This window comes from Drosophila simulans, chromosome X (genome assembly GCF_016746395.2).
Source record: "Drosophila simulans strain w501 chromosome X, Prin_Dsim_3.1, whole genome shotgun sequence".
Lineage (NCBI taxonomy): Eukaryota > Metazoa > Arthropoda > Insecta > Diptera > Drosophilidae > Drosophila > Drosophila simulans.
The window spans coordinates 4,819,460-4,842,241 of record NC_052525.2 but is presented as its reverse complement, the minus strand read 5'-3'; the positions used below and the strand labels follow the sequence as shown (position 1 = coordinate 4,842,241).

The window sequence follows — 22,782 nt, the reverse complement described above, 5'->3', positions numbered from 1 at the left end:
TTTATCGTTACAATCGTTGATTTTGTTTTTTCTTTCCTCTTTTTTTTGGGATGTATTTTAATTTATTAATTTCTTGTTGTTTTGTTATGTTTTGTCGTTTAATAGCACTCGAGTTGTTTGGTTTTTCTTGTCGTGTTTATTGTTTTTCTTAGTCTGTCTGTAGCGCACATCTTACTCAACTGCAAGTTAATTTGGTTTAACATTGATTTTGAGAATGTTCAAGAAAAACAAGATCCCACAAAAACCAAAAGAAAAAAGCAAAACCAATCACACAAAAACTTTGCAATTTTATTTGCCAACGAGTAAATAATAACAAACTAGATTAAACAAGTAAAAAAAAATTCAGGAGAAGAGAATAACATGGTTATCGGTCAACGGCAGGCGAAGAACTGAAGCTGCAGCAAAACAAGTGACCCACAAGTCACAACTACATTCCATATAAAATTTATAGCCAAGACGGAATAGGGGGAACAGCAAAATAAAGACAGGGACAGAGAGAGAAAGAGAGGAAGAGAGACAGCATCGGGGGCTCTATGGGGACTATCAACAAGCAGCAGAAAGTAGACAACGAAAACACCATCAAGAAATGAACAGAATGGGACAAGTAGAAATGAACTGCGAAATGCAAAATGTCATTGTGATGACTTTGTGGGCAGCATTTGGGCACTTTGTATACCGAAATATACGAGCATATTCCAGGAAGGCAACATGACACCAACGTGGAGCATCAGTCACGCCCCCAACTGCCATATTAGAACCCCAAGACCAAGCACATGCCCACGCCCACGCCCATGCCACCCCACCGACCCCTCGAACTTTTGACCGCTGACTGGGGACTAATAAAATTCAAGTTAAATGGTTGTTAAAAATTTATAGCAGACGCCTCGGCTTCCGTGTGCCATTTCGAAGGCATTGGGAAAATAGCAACAGCAAGGCGCTTTTTTGTGAGGAGCGGGGAGTTGTGTTACGCAGAAGGTCGGGGATTCGCAGGGAGGTAGTCAAAAAGTTGACAGGGGGCCGCATTTTCCAGGCGAGCCACAAAAAATTTCTAAGGTAGTTACCAATAGAAATCTAGATTTATGGCATCCGTTTTAATGCAATCAAAGGTTAAATGGCCTTATAAACACATAACCATACGTTTAATATAGCACATTTCCATATTAATTAATTAATTTCTTCGTGGATTTGATAGAAAAAAGAAGTGTTTCATATTAACTTTGAACAATATTTCTTCGAAATTCAAGTGGAAACATTTGTCGCCTGACCAAAGGCCTCGTACATACATACATATGTATATGTGTGAGTTTTTCTCTTCCCTACCATATATTTGCTACTTTTTGTTTTGTTTTCTAATTCTGTCGGCAGTTACAGTAGAAGAAAAATAAGCATACAGCTGCCTGACAGTCGGACAGCAGACTTGGTGCTCCGGTTCCTTTTGGCTTTGGCCATAGCTTCTCCCATGGCTTTTCCCACAGCACTGACTTTGGCTTTGGCTTTGCCAGCCGGCCGTCATCCGTTGGCTCTTCCGCTTCCATGGATCCTGGGCGCTCGGAGCGTAATTTATCTGCTGGAGGAGCAGTTGTAAAAAGGGGGGAATTCCGCCTGTCAACAGGAGTCCTACGTTTCGAGTCCTCCTTGGCCATGGGTAAAATTTATGCAAACCGACGTATGGCCAACAGGATGAGCGAGTGGAGCCTGAGATATATGTCCCCCCTCCACAATCCAACAAAGAGGGGAGCTCAAAATGAGAGATGGAGAGAGGGAGGTGACGAGGGGGATGCTCAGTGTATTAACTGCAGCTAAATCAAACTTTTGAGCCCAGTTATGAATTATTTGCCATTGTTCAGCAGGCGAAACATTCCTTTGTCGCTGACTTTGTCCCTTTTTGGCAGCAAGCCCGATGGTTTTCCTTTACCTTTTCCCTCTCCACACTCTCCACACCAGCCCGCTCCATTTACCAGCGTGGAAGGACACTGCGATCCACCTGCCGAGTCATCCGAACCTCCTCCCAAGTCAATTTGAGCAACATTTTGCCGCAGCTCTGGTTATACAAACAAGATTCCACATTCCGCTTCTTGGCTCTCGTTTTCCTCGAAGGGTTTCCCATCGCTTTCCCTGCCTTTCTTATTTTTCTGTCTAGCTGTGATGATTTGCCATTTGGGGCAGGGACCGTCCTAGAGGCACGTAAATTGAATGGCCGGAGCCAAAAGGTTCTGGAACCTGAAGTAAACAAAAAAAAAAAAAGAAAAAAATCTAGCAAAAATTAAGTGAAAATAATAAACCTTTCGCACACACACATTTCCTGCTTCTGGGGGTGACTGGGTAGAGGAAAAGGCAAATGCTGTAGGGTAAGCAAAGGGGCATTACACACACGTTGACCAACGGATGTCCTGCTGCCTGATGGCATTACAGTTAATTAAAGGTGAACCGATGGCCACAGACTCCTGGCATCCAGCACAGTGGGTTCAAGAGTCCAGTAAATTGGATTTAATTACAATATATGTATATTGTGACATTCATTTATCGTGAAAGCTTTTTTCGGATATCGATAACTTTTCGATTGCAAGCGATGTTTGCACATCTTGCACTTGCCACCCTAAAAGGTAGTTGTGGATAAGGCGTGATTTTATATGACTTTCACGATTAAATGGCCAAGGAATCATTCTCAGTGGACCGGAAATTATCCCATGGTGACTGTGCGCATGTGAGCGAAGGTCCACTGGTGTGTGTTTAAAAATTGTGATGCTGCTGCTGCTGCTGCTGCAGCTGTGTGTGTGTGTGTGTGTGTGCTAGTGTGTGTGGGGGCCATGGCAAACTGGAAACTTTGCAAATGAATGGCAAGGCATTGGAAATAATGAGCCGTATTTACATTTCAAAGCGCTCGCACAGAGCAAGAGCTGTAAAAGTTTTTAGCCTCCCCAACGGACTACGGGTCAAAATCAGTTACGGAACTCGGAAATGGAGAAGGATTGCGAGAAAAGAGGAATAAACCCACGGAGGCTGTAGTTGTAGTGGTAGTGGTAGTAGTAGCATTGCACACGCACACGCACACAGATGGAGCCGGGTAAATCTCCTCCAGAGTTGTGGGGAGTAAATTGCGAAAGCTTTCGGTGGCAGGATTGCATACAATTTGTTTTATGGCCATGGCGTGCACATTAAACGCGCACTTAATCACACGCAATGGGCGTGGTCGGTGGGTCGTCCGCCCACCGTTGCCGTCGTCGTCGTCTACGGCGACAAATCAAATTGATTTCGCTTTTCTGGCTGGCTTGCCCAAATTTTTACGCCCCCTTTTGCCCCTTTTTGTTGTGCTGTTTTGCGCCTTATTAAATCACTTTTATTGCCATTGAAATGTGAGAAAAGTTTTGCGGAGACGATGCTGCCCCCGCCCCGCCCCGCCCCCTTTTCATATGTACAGTACGTAATATGATTGTTAGCCGCTTACCAAAAAATAATTCATATTTATGGCAAAAACTTCACGCTCAGCCCGATGCGAGAAACATCGGTGTTATTGATGTCTGGCGAACAGGAGTGTATTTCGGGCGGAGCCCATGGGCGATGTGGTCGCTGTTGGTTGTCCATGGTGAAGCAACCATTTTGGCCCACGGCCACCACACCATCTCATCGGGATCTCGAGTATTGGGTATTGGGTGTCGAGCATCGGAGTAGATGGAGGATGGCTCTTTGTGCCCCCGACAACAGGAGCACCACCACACAAATAGACAAGACAAACACTAGGGGCTGGATATTGAGTCAATTCGGTTCGGTTTCGGTTTCGAATTCTGTTCCAGCATTCGTCATATGACGACTCAACATGAACTTGGTCAGTATCGAGTGCACAAAAGATTCGGCTAGTTAAGTTATACATACATATACCAAAATACCGAAAAATAACTGCAATGTTATAGTCATTCTTAAAACCCAGCTTCTTGAACTATATATTCCTCCATTATCCTTTTTTTTCTGGTGAGACCTAATCTACAGGCAACAGCGAGGTTTTCACAAAAAATATATATATATATATAAAAAAAAAAAACCACCGACCCCTATATTCAGGCACTGCGTTTCAGCGAGGCGTGTAATTAAATTTTCATGCCACCTACCTGGTGGCTGGATTTCGAAGGGAGTGGCGGCGGTGGGGCAGGCGGGCCATGGGCGTGGCACATACAAAGAATGCAAATTGTCGGGGCTATTCCAAAATGCAAGCATCAACGCCTTCGAATGCAAGCAAAGCAGGCGGAAGTAAATGCAGCAGCAGCAGCAGCAGTAGCCGCCTTTCCCTTTTTTCCCCAACTAGCTTTCCATATTTCCACTCCCCACAGTTTTCCTCCAGTTTTTCCTTCTCACCTGCCACTCGACAAAAACGACACTCAAGTGGTCAGGTGTTAACAAGTAGAAGCAGCGTACACGAGCATGTTTAATTTTGGGATACTCAAATACATTAAGGGAACTCTATGAACTCTGCTTAAAGCACAGAAAGATTCAAAATGGTCATGTGAGCCTGCATTCCCAGCAAATACCCTGTAATTGTAATGCCCTCCCCAGCAAGCTTTGAACCCATGTAGGTTTAACCTGCCAGATTCGATTGGATAAACAAACGAAACATACGACACATGCAAACAAAACAAGAGCCTCCGAGCAATAACACAAACAGACGCCAACAACTCAACATAGGAACAAACCAAACAGCTAAGCGAGAAAGCTGCTATTGCGATTGCCACCCCACCCCTCTGGCCATCAGCAATTTGAAGCGCGATATACATATAGGATAGAATACGTCAAGATGCCGATGGTGATGCCATGTCGTTCGCGAGCTGCCATGAAGCTGCACGCGGACTGCTATGATCGACTAAAGAAGCCGATTTATCTGGAAACGCCACCATTATCGACGGTCGACGAGGAGCCACTATGTGGCGTACGCCGTGATAGACCCGTGAAGCCCAAGGTCCAGAGGCGACCATTGCCGCCGGGCACACGGCTACCGAATCCAGTGACCATGCCTGGACAGAAGACGGCGGTGGGTGGCGGTAAGGCGCCACCGCGAGCCCGCAAATACGACGGTGCCAAGGCGACGTTCTTTCACATCAAGGGCCAATCGTGGGAATCAAAGGGCTATGCGGAGCTCTCGCAGTGCGAGTTGGATCGCATGAGGGCCTCGAGACCGCGGACCACCGAGGAGCGTCGCGCGGAACAGGATCGCCGGATGGAGGAGCAGCAATATCACACAGCCGAAGCGGAACGTATGCGCAACTATTTCCACGACATTGACGAGCAGCGCAGGGAGAAGGAACGCGAGGCGCAGAAGAGGGACGATGACGAGGCCGATGAGGATGTCAACGAGGATCGGCGGGTGGAGGCCAAGCGATTGCAGGTAGTTTTTGGTTTAACCATTATGGTAACCATCATTATGGCAATAGGATAACCAATAGATTGAAATCGATTATCCTACCCACCCATTGTAGGTACTCCACCGCGCCCTGGATGCCAAATACGAGTCGGATGTGCGAGTGAAGGATGCCACGCGTGCGATATCCGAGGCCAAATGCAGTGCCATGTGGACGGCTCAGATTCAGGAGAGGAAGCTCCTCAATCGCATTCAACTGGATCACGACGAGGAGATGGCCCGCAAGAATCGCGACTACAACAATGCCAAGTGGGGCACGGTGGAGCAGCAAGATCAGGCCGAAGAGGAGAGGCGCAAGCAATTTGGCAACGCAGTGCGTGAGCAAATCTCTGATCGCGAAAAGTTGCGTTTCATGGCCCAGGATCGGCTGCGTCTGGAGGCGCGAGACTTGCGTGCCGCCGTCGATGAGTATAAAAAGGCTGAATTGGCAGAGGGCGAGATGAAATCGCGCCGCAAGCTGGCCTACCGCGATGAATTGAATAAGTACACGAAATTGCATCGCAACTTCGTACGGATGATGTGCGAGCAGGATCAAAGGGATGAGAACAGAGCGTACGAGTACCTAAAGCTCAAGGAGCAGCAATTGAGACAACAGCGAGCGGAACGCGAGGCCATCGCGGCGGACGAGAAACGCAAGCGGGATGTCCTCTTTGCAGTGGGCCAAAAGATTCTCGATGCCAAGGATAATCGCGAGGAGATGCATTTCCTGGCGGAACACGAACGCCTCGAACGGAAGTACAGAGAAAACGAACGCAAGGCGGCCGAAAAGGAGCGCAAAATGGCCGCCGAACTCAAGCGGGCCAATATGGAGCAAATGGAGCATCTCAGCCAGATGAAGGCCTGCTACTATGTGCAGCGCGAACGCGAACTGAAGGAGATGATCGAGTATCGAAAGAAGCACGAGGAGCAAATGAAGCGCGAGGCCGAGGAGCAGGCCATCAAGAAGGCCTGTCTGCGCTCCAGTGTCTCCTGCCAAATCGAGGAGCGGGAGAAGACTCGTCGCCGCGAACTGGAGGACGAGCACTTGGCCTTCGAAAGGGAGAGGGCGGCCGAGGCGCAGCGGCAAAAGGAAATCGATACGGTGATCACGGTCAAACTGGATGATCTGCAGAAGCGCGGATGTCTGCCCAATTTGGCGGTGCAATCGCTGAAGGGTCGTGTCGCCAATGCTGGCAACAAGAAGAAGCTGGGCGCTGAATTCACATAGATAGTTATATTTTGTAAAAATCTACACATAGACAGACAGAGCAGCAAACACACACACTCGCACACTCCCACACACACATATGAACTCAAGTTGACAATGGCATAGATGATGACTTTTCAAACTTGGCGGAATTAAAACTTGCAGCACATATAAAATGTACATAATGTATGTATGTAATGTGTGTATGTATTTTAGCCACCCTGTGTGGTGGCAACTTTTCCGTGTATTCCTCGCCTTTTTGTTTGCTGTCAATTCAACAAGTTAAAACTGCAGACCGCAGACAGAAGGATATATAGACTATGTATATACATAGACTATATTATTAAGCCGCAGTTGATAGAGCACACAAAGTTTTTTCTATCGCTACGCTCACTCTTCACATGAATTAAATATGCACGGCAGTCGTTGCAACTAAAAGTCAACTTTATCCTGTCGCATTTGCGGCTGCAAAAATAATTAGCCACACAAGTAATCAAAAACAATGGGTTGAAAGGCAGTGGTAGAACAAAAGATAAATTATTAACTGGTTTATGATGTAGGAATATTCGCGCAGTTTTGTTACTTTAATCAACCGATAAGGATAAAAACTAAGCGAAACACGCAGCGAAATCGGGTATAAATCACAAAAGAGGCGCCACAGCCACGCCTTCTCGCACGAAGCTATCAATTTTGTAAAGTCAGAGAACAGAACGCTGAGATTAATTGAGTTGGATAAATTTCGACGGGCTAATACGTCTTTGGGAATTAACCCACGATAGATGAGTGGGGGTTAAAACGCGCACACACACACAGACACACTAGGATTAGGGTAAATTAAGTTGAGTTTAAGTAGAGAGCATTTGTTTCACTTAAATTTGCGAAATTAGCAAAATTAATTTCACTCGGACGGAAGACTATTGATTCGATTTTGTGAAATTTTCGCAAAGAAACAGGCACACGGGCACGAATGGGTTAAGCTGACCGTGACTGCATGGCTGTGGGTCATCCATCCATTCGCATAGCGGCGGTCGGCAGCGGGTTAATGATGCAGAAGAATATTGCCCTTGAATGAACCAGCGGCAGGCAGAAAGGCCGAGATGAATGTGTTTCTGGGTTAGCAGAAATGCCTCTCAATGGCTTAAATACTTGCCATGATGCAGCATTTATGGCAAATATTCACATACACATACACAGCACACACACACACGCGCACCCACGCACACACTCGCATATGTACCGCAACATACACACAATATAATTGCCAGTTCCTGCCTGTCGAACACAAAACAAAAATCATAGCATACTTTTCTGCGCGCTCAGTGCGAATTCACAGTTGTGGGCGAAATAATAGCGCACATTCAAATCACATGCTTAAGATTCTTTAAGCATTCAAGTAAAATTAGAAAAGCCTGAATTCAGAACCAGCTATATTCTATAGATACTTTAGATATTCTCATCAATATTCCCATCTTGTGACCTATTATGTTGAACGCATGTGTACATATATTTGTTAAATGTGGAGTACATGTATATGCACACGCACACATACGTAGGCAATTGGAAAGAGGGTAGCTGTGTGTGTGAGTGTGTGCGTGTGTGCTTGGTAAAAACAAACAATAGTAAAACTGATTAAGTCGGGGAAAACCACATCAAGCTAAACGATGATGAAGAAAAGACCAAAAGATTACGAACGTTGAACGTTGAACGCTGAGCACAAAAGGGAGAGACAAATGGTTGAAAGCAGGGAAAAATGGGAGGAGGAGCAGGAGAAGAGGAGGGCATGGAGATGAGGAAGGACATGTGGGTAAAGTTAACTTGATGCGGGCCAAGGATAGACAAACACACATGGTCACTGGAGATGAAAACGAGGTCCAAGGAATAAAAGAATACAACAAGAAAATTCTACCACATATCGAATAATTGAAAGGATATATGTATGTATATACATACATATATGCATGTATATGTACATACATTTATATAGGGCAGATAGGGAGTCTGCTGCGACAATTTGTAAGATATGATAGTAATGCTCTACAGCTCTTCCTCCTTTCTTTCCCTGCCTCCCCTTTCTCCTTCACCTATTTGATTTTTTTTTTTTTCATTTCTCCTCCAACAATGACAGCAAAATTAGTCATTGTCCTCCGTCTTCAGCTCCCGTCATTTGCATATATGTGAGAGCGTCTGGCTGTGGCTGGGTCTATGTGTTTTGCTAGTCCTGACAATTATGTACAATTTACTTTGCATAACACTCGAAAGCAGAGGTTTAAAAGCCAGGCCGGCCAGGAATGAGGCGGAGACTGGGACGCCAGAGGACCTGGCCAAAGCCAACTAGTTAGCATATTTGTTGTTCCAGTCCCCCAAGTGGCTAAGACCCGGAGAATTCTCCCAGGATAAAAAAAGCCAGCAAAAAAGGGAAAAGCGAACAAAACGAAAAAAGCGAAGCAAGGAGAATTGCAGGGAGAAAAGGCAGAAACTGAAACTAGAAAAATTAAAGCGAAGTTAAACCAACAATCTAAACAAAAGTAAAAAGTTTCGAGAGGAGGACCAACCACATGGAAGGGCCAGAATTTTAAACTGTGCCCCTTCTCCTTCTCTCACTCTCTCTACGAGCGAGCGACATACACAAAAATCCGAACCCAAAAAGAGGAAATATAAAATAAAAACCAAATAGAATAGAATAAAATATGCAAGAATCTGTATGTTTAAGTAGTTTTGGATGTAACCTTACTAGTACTCTTTGCACACCACACGTGTGCGATTGTGTTGAGTGACTTCGCAGCTGCAAAAAGTTGGGAATTATTAGAGCCGGGCTTAGCAATGCAGAGAGAGAAAAACAGGTGACAAATTGACGGTGGCTTATGTGTGTGAGCGTGTGTGTGTCCGAGCGAGAGTGAGAGAGAGATAAAGAGAGAGAAGTTGGAGTTGAGTTGGATTTTCGGGTGTTCGTATGTGGTGGACAATGAAGATAAAAAATCACGTGATTTACGTACAAAAAAAGTGGGCTTGGTGCAAAACTTCTTGTCCTGTTAGGTGAAAGTGGAAGAAATGTTATTGAGTTTCGAAGGAAAAAAAGAGTGCAGATTGGTGTGAAAAATATGACCAGTTCTCTGAGCAAGTTTGGCTATTGTGGTATATCATTTTTTCGATTATTTAGGGTGAGAGGCAACCTTTTTTTATCGTGAAATATGCGGAATATAATTAGATTTAATCAATGTGAGATAGGACTAAGGTGAACAGTGCAAGCCGAAGACCAAACCGGTGGTGAAGGGTGAGGGGCATAAAGAACAGGTGAGAGAAACAGTGAATATAAGCAGGTGAGAAAACAAAAAGGCGAAAAATATAATAATGTTCGAGATATGCTGTGCGAAATATTTTTTGAAAAATTCTCATTGGCTTTTTTTTTTTTTTTTTTCTTCTATTTGTTGTGTCGGTTTTGGCTTTTTGGTTTGGGTTTCCTTTTTTTTTTTTTTTTCTTGTGTTTGACTTGGTTTCTTGTTTCTTTTCAGCTGGTTGGCTTATGGTTTTTAACTTTTTGCTAACCTTGTGTGGGGTGTTTCGCTTTGGGCAATTTTGTGATTTTGGTTGCATTTGGTTCGATTGTTGGTGAGCGGAATTTGAAAACTGATTTTGCATTTATTTCGATTTGATTTGGCTTCGATTTTTGATTTGGCGATTTTCGATTCTCGATTTTGATTGATTTTGTATTTTTGTTTCGGTATACATAGATATTGATCGATTGAAGTGCAATATGGTGAAGGGCTGTACAGGTATGAGAGCTGAGATATCGAATTGAGTTTTGAGTAGTGATCTGATCTGAATCTGAATTAGAACTTTTCCGATATGCTATAGATGCGCTTAACGCTAACGCACTTGCGTCGCAGTCGCTCGCACTCGATTTCCCTGAAGTCTGCGTGAGAATTGGCGCCCAACGACGTTGCCTGTCCCGAAATGCTGAGATGGTGGTGATGATGATGATGATGCTCCTGTCCGGTGGCGATGTCGTCAATGGCGATGTGATGAATCCTGGTTAGCTGTTGTCGTGTGGCGGCACAAATATCCGGCTCACTGGTTGCGCCTCCCACGTAGGGATGCTGCTCCTCGCGATCCTCCTGCTCTTCGTTCTGCTCCTCCTCCTCCTCCTCTTCGTCGTCGTCCTCTTCTTCGGCTGGCGAATACTGTTGATCTTCGGATTCGGCAAGATCGTCCAAAGTCTCTGCCAAATACTGTATCTGCTCTTCCTCGCACTGAGGGCACTGTGGCTCTTCGATTGATTCTCTCGCCTGATACTTTATCGGTTGGGATCTCTGATTCTGACTTATAATTGCCCTTTTAAGCTCCACAAATAGTGGTGATGAGGGTTGCAGTTGCAGTGGTGGCACCACCACAGCCGGTTGTCCCGGCTGATCGAAGAGACTGGATGGTATCTCACCGCCAGATGGTAAGGGTTGACTTGTTATAACAGACGCTGCTCCCAGGACACTGTGATGATGGCCTGAACCGGCTCCAGCCTCCGGATGTATGCGATTATCCGAGTTGGTCGATGAGAACTTGGAGAGTAGCGATCTTGAGCTGACCTTGTTCTTCAGCTGCTGCTGCTGCAGATAGTAAAAGTCGCGCGGTAGGGAGTTTGTGGCATGCAACGGATCCTCCGGATCGTAGTAGCCCAAGGCGGCGGGACGAAACAGGCCAGGCGTGCTTAGCGAATGCTGTTGATTTTGATTGGATTGCGATTGGGACTGCGACTGAGATTGCGATTGCGATTCCTGATCGTATGAATCACTTATAACGCTGGCCGTGGAGGCGGTGGGCGTGGTCGTGCTGCCCAACGTCGACTGCGAACCGGCGGCAGCGGCCGCGGCGGCGGCGGCAGCGGCAAATTGAGCGCCTAGCAACGGCGTCAATCCCGCCAGGAATTGTTCCTGCTGCTGCTGCTGGCGCTGTTCGTCGAGTTCGCGGCGATAGGCTTCGATTTGATCGCTGGGCGATGGGGTATTACTGTGGATGCAGCCCTGAAAGAAATCCAATGCCTCGTACAGGATGAAACACAGGCCCAGGACGAGGAATGTCTCCATCATAAGCAGCAGCTGGTAGCCATTTAAATGTTTGCCGAGCGGAAACGGAACGAAACGGAACGGAACGGAAACGGAAACGGCTGGGCTAAGGCGAACGCAGATCGTAGCCAAACAAAACGTAACGAAACGGAACGGAAGTGAACGCGCGATACCGATTAAAACTGAACGGAAAAACCTTTTATACTCGATTTCAATTTCGTCTCTTGGCTTTCGCTTTATTTTCAACACTTTGGCACTTCATTTTCCCTCATTTGGCTTCTCTTTTGTGTCGACGTTTTTTCTCGGCTTTTTGGTTTTTTTTTTTTCTCTTTTTATCTTGTCTAGGGGTTTATCCTTGGCTGGAAGTGAAATTGAAACCGAAGCGGTTCCTTTGTTATTCAATGCAAATTAATTTCGAATTTGCTTGTCGTTTGTTTTGTCGGTTTTCTTTCGCCTTTTGCGCACTTTTCATTTGCATAAATTAAATACCTAATTTATATATATGTATATATATATATATCTCATTTTTGATTGATTTAAAGATTTTTAGGTGCTTTTGTAGTTGTATTTTAAGTAATAGACAGGCAAACGCACATACATTGACACATACACATACCAGTACATTTACGTTTATATATGTATATATACAAAATTCTTATATAGAGTATATACTATAAATAATTATTTACAGCAGATCTGGCCGCAGCAGAAAAGCAGATAGTGGACCAAAGTTCTAGCTTCTTTTTTTGTTTTTTATGTTTATTGTGCTGTGTGCGTGTGTGTGAAAAGTTTGCAATGGCATTTTTGGCATCGGTGTGAGTGTGTCGAAATTTCGAATTCATAAAAGAAACATAAAACTCGAGACCCGAGGGAGTGTCAGCTCCATAGAACAGCTCGTAAAGCCCTCAAAAATAAATGGCAAAGAGCAACTTTTTAAACCAATGATAAGGGACGACAGTAAAAATGTTTGCAATGCTCGAAACTCTCTCTTTTAAAGCTTAGCTTTTGCCTAAAAAATCCGATGAATTATTGAAGATATCCAATGGAAACTCGTCTCACTCGACTCGACTCGACTCTGTTCGCTTCCCAATTCTCAATTCAATCGATAAGTTACCCCAAAGAGCCAATTCAAACTGTCTGGCAACTGAATGTACATAAATGTGAGTTATTTCATACTCAAACTCATGTCTTATTCATGGTGAAATTTGAGTTTGGAGTAAGAAGAAATATGCTTGTTTATGCATTGAACATGTTGCACTATTTGTGCAAGGATATTGTTGGGCTTTGCCCCAGATCACTCTGTGAAACTGTTTGCATTCGAGATTTTGTTGCACTTTTAATGGTCAAAACATCAAATATATTCGAATGCGCTTTATTTTGTTTGCCAGTTGCCAGTTGAATGGTTTTTGGACTCCCCGCTGTCATTATTATAACGATTACTATTGGGATTGTCGGACGACTGTTATGCAATTGAAATATTTCGAAATATTTCGCATATTTGATAAGCTGACAGCCATGAAAATTGAATGGACATCAACTCCAATGTAAACAACTTCATTGGCTAACGCAAAGTGCCCGTGCCCATGCCCATGCCCTTTTGCGAGGTTAAAGTTTCAATTGAATCTGTTCAATATAACTTCAATGAATATTTACGGGCATTTAACTGACATCAAAGTCGTAATAATCATAAAAATCAACGAAAAGTGTACGAATAATAATCATAAAAACATTTTCGTGTGGTTTTACACTGCTACCCCTTTTTCCTTTTTTTTTTTTTTTGGTTTTTTTTTTTTTGGACCGACATTGGGGCAATGATGCGGAAAAGGGCAAAACAGGAGTCAGGTTCGCAATCTCATCCTATTTTTTTTTTTTTTTTTTTTTGTTTCTAACCCCCAGTAATATACCGTGACCAATCCCCTATCCGAAAATTCCGGGCTCCCATCAAAATGCACAACGTGTCGTTATTTATGCCCAACCCCGTTCTTAAATCCTCTTTCTAACCACTTGGGCTTAACCCTTAGCATGACAAAGCGGGCTCCGGGTCCCAAATGGACCCCCAAAGCGGAGGAGGACAAAACACAGGAGAATGCATAAGCCGCGAAACGAATTGAGGCGGCCAAACAGGATATACGAAATAAAGGAGTTTATTTAAGGCATGACACAGAAAGAAATGGCTTTTAACTTTGCCAATTTTTCCTAACTCCGACCGGGTTAACAACTTAAATCTTAATAAATCATTAGTTACAAAATTGAAAAGAAAAAAAGGAAATTATTAATAACAAATTAAACAAATTAAGCACCATAATCTATGACAGATTTATTATCACAAAAAAAGCTGCACAAATTAAACGCTCAACTTTGAACAGTAAAAAACTCACAGCTAATGAATACCCGCCAATAAAATTAAGGAAGACAGAGAGGAGGGATTATGCAGGAGCAACTCAAACCGAAAATTCATTCGGCTCAATTTGCTAAAAGAGAACTTTTTCGCCCGATTTGTTTTGATTTCTGATGTCGAGGCACTCTCTAATTAAATTTTTAATGTGTGTCTGTTGGGGGTATAAGAAAGATGGGGAAAAAAAAGGAAAAACTTTTCCGGCTGCTGCTGCTGCTTGGAAAACTTCAAACAAATTCCAAGTAATTGCACATTGAAATTGACAGGGACAGGGGCAGGGACAGCAGGATAGAGGGAGAAAGAGAGTCGAGAAGAGTGGGACGGAGACGGCTGTACAAGGGTAAGACAGAGACGAGGCACAAAAGTGCAGTCTGTGGGCCAAGTTAAGGGCACATTGTTATGCCCACGTTCAACTTTACATGGCCCATAGTCAGTGCAAAGTTAGTCGCCAGCAGCAAAAACAACAAGATGCTAACGAGGGACGTACATAAATATATAGAAAGTGCGAGAGAGAGCGAGAGATGTCTGCAGGTCGAGTGAGAGGGAGAGAGTTGGAGAGAGAGGGATGGGGAATGAGTGCTGCCTGAACGAGTGCAGCTTAAAATTGTTATCAACAATTTAATCATTGAAAACCATTAAAAAGCAAACAACAAGAAACTTTCCCTTCTCCCCGTTTTTCCGTGATTTTTCCAACAGTTTTTCCTCAATTTTTCCCCCCTTTTTTTGTTGTTGTTGCTTTAATTGCTGTGCACAATGCAGCTGTGATTATGGTCACCAGAAGTGAGGAAGCGAGACAGCAGTAGCGCAAAAGAGAGAGAGAGAGAGAGGGGAGAGACACGAGATCCATTAATTTCATTTCGCTATTTTTCTCAAATGTCTTTTTTTTGCGTTTTGTTTTTTTTTTTATATATAAAATTAAATTCCACAGTTTGTGCAATTTTTCCTACGTGGCCTTTAATTAGAAAAAGAAGGAAACGGCTGGCAGAGGGTTGCCATTACATCTGCGTCAGTCATTTGTTTTCGTCACACACGAGTTCATGTCATGGTCAACACATGCAAAGACAACAAACAAAATGAAAATGCGGAAAAGCCGACAATTGAAGAAAGACGCACTCTAAATTCTCTAGGTGCACAAAAAAAAAAAAAAATGCAACTAGTTTTTAGCTGTTCTACTACCTAAACGCTAAACTTTTCTTTAATTTGCTTTAAGCAATGAATTTGCTTATAATTTTTGAAACTAATAACTGCAGTTTTCCTAACCTAGTGTGTGCCCCCTTTTTTTCCTTATTTTATATAAATTCCCCAGCAGTTGGTTGAGATTATTGTAGAGCCTGCCCCTGTGGACACTCTGCATTGAAGGTTATATATTTCAACGGCAACTGTCACGCTGCTGGAATTCAGCTACAGCATTTTTCTTGGCTGCCGTTGTTGTTGACTGTTGGAGGCACTTCATTGTGTGGCCAAAAAAGGGGTGATGGGGGGCTAGTAGTCGGCAAAAGGGCTGGCAGCAAAAGTAAACCAACATAAGTGTTGCGTCGTTCGTTCGTTTTATTGTTGTGTGTTGTGGAAACCGGATGCAGCAGCACATGGACCGAGGCTCGGACCTCAGCAGGTCATGTTAACTAACCTCCTTTCGGAACCCCTGACCCACCCACCCCACCAACCAACCCACCAGTTGGAGTCCTGCACCTTCTGCTGCTGCTGCTGCTGTAGCATCCCCTTTAGTTTTGTCCTTGCGCCGCCTGACTGCCTGTGCAACATAAATTTTTAAAACGCTTGCCACTGCGGCTTGTCAACTGCAGCAACCTTGCCCTTGTTGCTTGCCACGCCCTCGAAAGCGACCGCCGCCCCCAAAGGGGCAGCAATTGTGTGACAATTTTAAAACAATTACATACAACAAAACAAACTCAATGAGCAGCATACAAACGAACATATACATAAATCGAGCAGCAAACGTAGAGAGAGAAACAGGCGGCACTAGTTCCAGTGGCCGAGTTAACAATTTGTGCAATCCGCATACACGAGCTGACCGCAAAAACCAACGGAAACATGAGATCATTATGCCACGCACTCCGCGGTCGACATCATGAGTACATATCCAGCATATCTCTGATGAATTGGGTTTGCCATTCGAATGGGATGCATCGAGTGTCAATTAACTCAATCAAATTAACCAGCACGGTTAAATTAAGTCGGGAATGTCATTAATAAAAATCATGTCGTAACATCAAGTTGCAGCGAATAGTCAATGTTTTAAAACTGGTATATAAAGCATGTGAACTATAAAATTAATGCAGTAAGAATATGCATTACATTCTTGGCATTCTTGCATAGCAAAGAGAAATGCTAAGGACATGGTCTGCATTTTAGAAAAATCACATGTGACAAGCTCTGCTGATCTTTAATCATGAGACTGCTCCCCGAAGAGCCACGCCGCCGAAAAACCGACCGAAAACCACTTCCATTCCAGCACTTCTTCTTCATCTCGTGCCATCTGCATATCCGTGGTGCAAACTTTTGAAGTTTGTTTTCGTTCAATTTGCTGAGCAAACAACTGAACCATTAAGAACATCTTCAGCGGCAGACGAGCGAGTTCATCTGGAAGTGGAAGTGGATAAGGATGTGGATGTAGATGTGGATGTGGATGTGGATGTGGATGTGGATGTAGAAGCCCGCGGCTGACGAGGATTTGCAGACTGTGGTCGGGAGTTGCAAAATAATTAACCAAAAATTAAAGCGACTGAGCTTAAAGTTCAACGAATTTCTGAATTTCTACATGCATGTTGCACTTAACCGACTCTTTTGTGTACCACATACATATTATATCCTTTTGCATTCAAATTCCTTTCCATGCTATTTTTAATATGCAAAGTATGCATATATGGATTTTATTTTATTTCCCATCGCCCCGGCACATGATGTTTGCTTTCAGTTTCGCATCGAAGAATGCCTTTTGTGAGGAGGGGCCTTGCTCGGTGGCTGCCTGACTGGCAGGCAGAGTCTGAACCGCTTGTATTCTTCGAACCTTTCTTTTTTTCTTTTTTTTTTTTTTCTTTCCTTCAGATGGTCATTAAAAATATGAAATTTTATGGGGGAACATACCCACACACACACTGGGCACACCACTCAATGGAACACTTAAATGAATTACAGTTCTCAGCTGGGTTTTTGCATATATATTTTTTTTTTATTTTGTTCATCGAAATCTGTTCGAATTGAATGGCTGGCTGACTGGATGGCCGGATAAAAAGAAGATGGCAGGACGAAGCAGATTGGAATATGTTTTTGCCCGATTCGTGGGCATGGGCCATAATCCCGGGGAGAGACAAACCGACATTGGACCTTGGCACTCCTCGTTTGCATTCTTCTTTTCACTGTCATTTTGCTGGAAATCTGGCCTTTTACTGGGCAAAGAAGAAATCCCTTTAATTTGTATACTTTCAAATATAATTGTTTTCACCAGCCTGATTTTATCGCTGCATTCTGTTTGAATGCGAATATCTATCATATGTGCGCAAGAAGATAATATTAATGTTGTTATACAAAAGCAAAATATCGATGACATTTTTTCGAGGAAATAATAGTTGGAAGCAATCCAATTACCAATTTCCCCTTCCAATTGTCAGCACACAAACCTATCGATGATAAGCACCGGGATATTCCATTGGGTATCTGACACAAAACAACAATAATGGAATGAATTTGAACTCCCACATGGCCACGCCCCCTTACAGTCACACACGCACACGTGCACGCACACTGACACAGACACATACAAACACCATTCAATGTCAGATGGCTAGGATGTTGGCTGCATTATTTGACGGCCATTGAAAAAGTTTGCCACAAATGAAATGGCCCAAAGGAGCTGTCAAATCCGCTGCGTTATAACATTTACTATGAGTATGCTGGGGCGTAGAAAGAAGGGGGTCACAAGGGTTATGGGTGAAAGGGCAAGCAGACAAAGCGACGAGCAAAAGTTGCACAAAAATTGACAAAACATAAATAAAATATGGCGCAAACAATAAGGAAGATTTTCGGATGGCATTTTTGGGGTTGGGGAGCAAAGGACATGTGACACAAACAGATGCCAGGTGGAAATTTTTCGGGGCACAGAGGAGTGGGTATCCAGTCACAGTAACGTTAATATCACCCGATAAGTATTGACACAAGTGGTGGAGTGGAAGAGTGCCGACAAACAAACAAACAAACAAATAAACGAAATGATGAAAGAGCGCCTGGCAGCAGGGTTGCCATCGTTATGTAAGAGCCAGCCAACTGCCAGAGTTGCCATCGTTATATATATCCAATTGCCATTTTACAATGATGACGTAATTGATTTTTAAGCAAATACAAATACACTTTGTCAGTGAAAAGAGAAAAGGGCAGAGTGGGGCAAGAAGAGCGGAATAAGAAAAGATTTCCAAATAAATAAAGCGAAACGTGCAAACATCGATGACGACGAGTGCTTGTTGAAAACCTTAGCCTAGAACCCCTCACAAAAAAAAAAAGGGGAAAAACGGAGAGGAAAGCCTCGAGTATATCAAGTAAAAAGCAAAGAAAGAAAACGAAGCTGTGGGCTGGGGTTGCTACACCTCCAAGAGGAGCTACAAGCTCCAAGAAACGTGCCACGAATGCAGGTGAAACTCAGGTGTACGTGTGTGGGTATGGGTGTGTGTGTGTGTGTGTGCAGCCACTTTTGAGTGCTTGCACAACGGGCACGACTTTTCTTTATTTACACTTGCTTCTTACATCAACATACACACTTACTCACTCACTTGCAAAAATAAAAAAAAAATGAGGAAAAAACCGAAAAAGGCGAAAATCATCACTTGAAAAAAATCGCCGTATAGAATTCCATTAAAAAAAAAAGAATAAAAATAAGTTCTTAAACGGCTATCATTAAGTTTTTGCCAATTTAAATACTTAACTTACTCAACACTTTATTTTCAACTTCTAAAGAGTTGAAACCCATTTTTGGTAAATTTAAAACCTTTTGTCACAGTGATTCAAAAAGAGAAATCCTGACAAAATTCTTGAGTGCAATAAAGAGCGAGTGGAACTTACCCCGTGATTCCAACTCTTTATAAAGTGTGCTACCCCAACCATAATCCAAACACCTTCCAACGAAAAGGAAGAAATTATCTGGAACGGTTCAAGGGTCAAGCCAGAGTCCCAAAAAAAAGGAAAGAGAATAACTTTGAACTTGAGTTGGGTCATTGGGAGCTAATTTGTGCTTAAGACCTAGAGCTAGCTTCAATAGCTAAGATTTTTCCGACGAAATAAATGTTATCATACATTTCAGCTGTCCAGGGGTCTAATCAAACGATTAAAAGTTAATTGAATACACTTATTTATTATTGCCACGCCATTGCCAAACATGTGTGTAATTGAATATTGAACATTTAAAGCCAAAAAGCTTAAGCCAACAACTTCTGCCTTGAAGCTGTGCTCGTGCATAGCATGCTCTATATAATTCTATATATATGTATACATACATACATATATTTATCTAAATATATATATATATATGTATATGTACGTGAGTGTTTTGTATATGTGTATGTGCTCTGGTGCAAAAGCTTAGATTAGTCATTTGCATCTGTCACAACCAAATACCCGCAAGTCCATTGCCCCTCATTAAAGAACATAAATCCACTTTCGAAATGGACTCCATTGATTGGAGCTGCAGCGACAATAGCAACAATAACCCCACAGCAACAGGAACAGCCACAAAGCAGCAACAACAACAACAACAACAACAACATCCATCCATAAACAATTAGTCGAACAAAAGGTTTTGCAGTCTGAGGCTATTGAATGAGTTAAATTCGCTTGGGTGCTCAATCAAAATTGTTGCAGCCATAAATGGTGTTTGCCCACAGTGATGATGATTCCCGGGTTAAAGTCCAAAAGCCCGCAATTGTATGGACAAGCCCGATTTAATTATGTCCACCAGTTCGGTGCGATTCGATGATGAGCCGTCTGATGTGCCGTCCCCAGTTAAATAATAATAATAATCAAAACTTAAGCCCACAAATGCATTTAGATTGAACGGAATTTTAAGATCGAAGATAGATGTGTGAAATGACGAAATATTTGCACACCAAAATGAAAAGAAATCCTTCTATTATGATGTAATAAATTTAAAACTCTTAAGTTGTATAACAACTTAAGGAAATAATTGGTAAAATTAAAAGAATAATTCTACAAATTGAAGTTGACCAAACGAAGTAAAAATTGTACGTAGCACTTTCTACGCCGCAAAGGAAAATCGGAAAATTACGGAAGAACGAAAAGAAGAGGCCTATTTAATGAATATCTTATCGATGATGAAACTGAACATGAAGACAATGATTGCGATGATGATTTCGTTGACACACACAAATACAATATCTGGCACACACACACACACACACACACTGGTTGTTGTTGTTGCTGTTGGTGCTTGTTATGTGCTTGTTTTTATTGCAATTGTTATCGCTCTGCTTCTTGTTCATATTCCCCAATCCCATTTTCCGGACTTCTCTTTAGCTCATTTCGCTGCTTTTGCTCTTTTTTGTTTGTAATATATTTTATTGTTGTTTTTATGCTTCAGCAAACACACGCACACACACAGGCAAAGAAAACAACAAATAAATACACGCACACACACGCATACGTCTTTCATTTATTAGCATTTGTTTACATTTTTCTTATTCATGTACATAAATTTTGTATCTTGATTTTTTTTGTTTCACTTAGCACACGGCAAAGAACAATAAAAAAATATTTAAAAAAATTTCAAGCGATGCGAATAAAAAATATTCATATTATATCGGATTGGCTTCTTATTTTTCTAGCACACTTTTTTTGGGCGCGCGTTTTGTTCTGGTTATGTTTTTAATAATTGATATCTTCACGAATTTGTATACATGTATACATTTTGAAATTCATTCAAGTTCATTATAGTTAATTACTTTTAATTTTTGATTTCCCATGTGTTGTTTGGTAAGACTACCTAAGTTTATCTAACTCCTTTCGCTTCTTTGCTGCATTTGCCGCTTGTTCTAATTCGTCTTTATTTCTCTTTTTTTTAATGGTATTATTATTACTTTATTTTCGCCAAATATTTAAGGTTTTTTTATTTTTGATATTTCGTTGATTTGCGTTATTTCTTCGTTATCTTTGTTGTTGTTTTTTGGTTGGGGTGTTTGTTTTTTGTTGTTTGTTTGTATTTTTTTCTGTTAACCGTGCTCGACGACCGCTTTACGCCCGTATAGAAAACAGACTGCGGCGGCCAGCAGCGAGATTTATCCCATGAAGATAAGTGCTGCAGACGAGCGTTCGTTTTGCCGAGCAGAAACGAGCACGCACACTAACGCACAAGTAACACTCACACACATACACGCACGCACACACACAAACACACACGGAGAGATGGCGGGCAACATTGTGTTGTTGTGCTTTCTGTTCCATTTTCTTTTTTGCAAACAGTCAGCATCCGCCTTGTGTGCCTATGTGTGTGTGTGTGTGTGCGTATATGTATGCATGTTTGTGTGCACTAATACCAATGTCGCGAGGAAAGCCGAATGGCATTTGCATCGGAAAATCTCTTCTTCGGCATTTCATCTCTTGCTCTCGAACTCTCTATGTTTTTCCTCGCTTCTTTGCAACGCTGTGGTGAAAAAGCAAAAGCTCTGGTGTTTTGATTAGGTGAAAATCGCTGGAAAATCGCGACTAAGACTAAGCATTGCGATCACGTTTAGCCGGCTTAATAGCGCTTCTGCGATTTCTTCTGAGATATGTACAAAGTTGTTTTTGAAAAGAAACAAACTAAATCCAGATCGATTTCTATTTTTTTTTTCGAGTTTTTCCTTATGAATTATAAGATATGTTAGTTTATGTACTATATGTATTATTAAACATATTAAATTTCCTTTTTTTTCTTTTTTTTTCCATGCCCTAGGTAGTACTTAAGATTCAAAAGTTTAAAACCATTTAAAACAATCGCATAAGCCGAAAACAAAACAAACCCCTCGCCCTACGTTTTTCAAATCGTTCTCTTCGGTCATCACGCTCTCTTAATTTGCTCTCTTATTGGCATCAAGTATGGTGGGTTCTAATTTCTCTTGTAGGAGAGTGAAAAGCTCTATCCGAAGCTAGGCTTTTCGTCGATTTCCTTACATTTTCAGGAGATGAACTGCAACAGTTACAACAGTTGAGCGCAAATCGAGAAAAAGAGATTCACCTAATGATGGCAGACTAATGGGTGGTTGGGTGGTTTAATGGGTATTTCGAGTGGCAGTCATTAAGCACAAATAAGATGCTGTGCGTGCCTCTGTGTGTGTGTGTGTCTATCAGTAGTGTGTTGGTGTGCGTGAGGCACTGCTGGACACACAGCTAATTCGAACGAAATTAGGCAAACATTTAATGAAGCAATTAGCAAAATGCCCTTTTGCTCCGTTATATCCTTTAGTTTGCCAAACTTCCGGCACTTCCGGTGCACGAACTTACCTCAAAAAATTATACATTTCCCCAAAAAAATAAATAAACAAGACCCCCTACACATATTCATAGATTTCCCCGGGTGAAGAAACCGCATGGAACATCAAAGAGGATTTCACTTTTGCACATCAATGTGTTCTTTTTCTGGCCAAGGAAAATTGCGTTTACTCACCTGAAAAGAAACAGAGTGGGGAAAAAAAAACGTTAGATGGGTCGCAAAAAGTTTCCTTATTTTACACATATACTTTTACTGAAA

The 22,782-nt window shown here is 42.4% G+C and overlaps 3 protein-coding genes across 12 annotated transcripts in view; 1 reads left to right on the top strand and 2 right to left on the bottom strand.

Moving 5' to 3' along the window:
* The window catches only part of LOC6739981 (neurobeachin), a 159,779-nt gene that overhangs the window by 65,217 nt on the left and 71,780 nt on the right, over positions 1–22,782 (bottom strand). The window contains exon 1 of one of the 10 annotated variants that reach the window (XM_039296917.2): positions 10,464–10,578. The exons of 8 other annotated variants lie outside the window; for them this stretch is intronic. Coding sequence is in view for 1 of the 2 variants with exons in the window: in XM_039296916.2 (XP_039152850.1) it covers positions 10,134–10,226 (93 nt within the window). In the remaining variant the exon portion in view is untranslated. Of the gene's footprint in view, positions 1–10,133; positions 10,265–10,463; positions 10,579–22,782 lie in introns of those variants that run through there. One more of the 10 variants, XM_039296916.2, reaches the window with a different exon arrangement.
* Positions 40–22,624, bottom strand: LOC27206383 (drebrin-like protein). The gene is made up of 3 exons (XM_016173440.3): positions 21,040–22,624; positions 10,134–12,003; positions 40–179 (listed from the first exon to the last, which is right to left on the bottom strand). The coding sequence occupies exon 2, from the start codon at positions 11,666–11,668 to the stop codon at positions 10,418–10,420; it is 1,251 nt and encodes a 416-aa protein (XP_016038133.1). The 5' UTR covers positions 11,669–12,003; positions 21,040–22,624; the 3' UTR covers positions 40–179; positions 10,134–10,417.
* On the top strand, positions 4,579–6,745 carry LOC6739980 (trichohyalin). Its single transcript, XM_002076832.4, has 2 exons — positions 4,579–5,371; positions 5,463–6,745. The coding sequence occupies exons 1-2, from the start codon at positions 4,784–4,786 to the stop codon at positions 6,609–6,611; spliced, it is 1,737 nt and encodes a 578-aa protein (XP_002076868.1). The 5' UTR covers positions 4,579–4,783; the 3' UTR covers positions 6,612–6,745.

What these genes read in the sequence shown, in the direction of transcription:
- LOC6739980 (XM_002076832.4), top strand. Translation starts at nt 4,784, where the DNA reads ATGCCGATGGTGATGCCATGTCGTTCGCGAGCTGCCATGAAGCTGCAC. An exon ending in TGGAGGCCAAGCGATTGCAG is followed by an intron (nt 5,372 to 5,462) that starts GTAGTTTTTGGT and finishes CACCCATTGTAG; the next exon opens with GTACTCCACCGCGCCCTGGA.
- LOC27206383 (XM_016173440.3), bottom strand. Translation starts at nt 11,668, where the DNA reads ATGATGGAGACATTCCTCGTCCTGGGCCTGTGTTTCATCCTGTACGAG.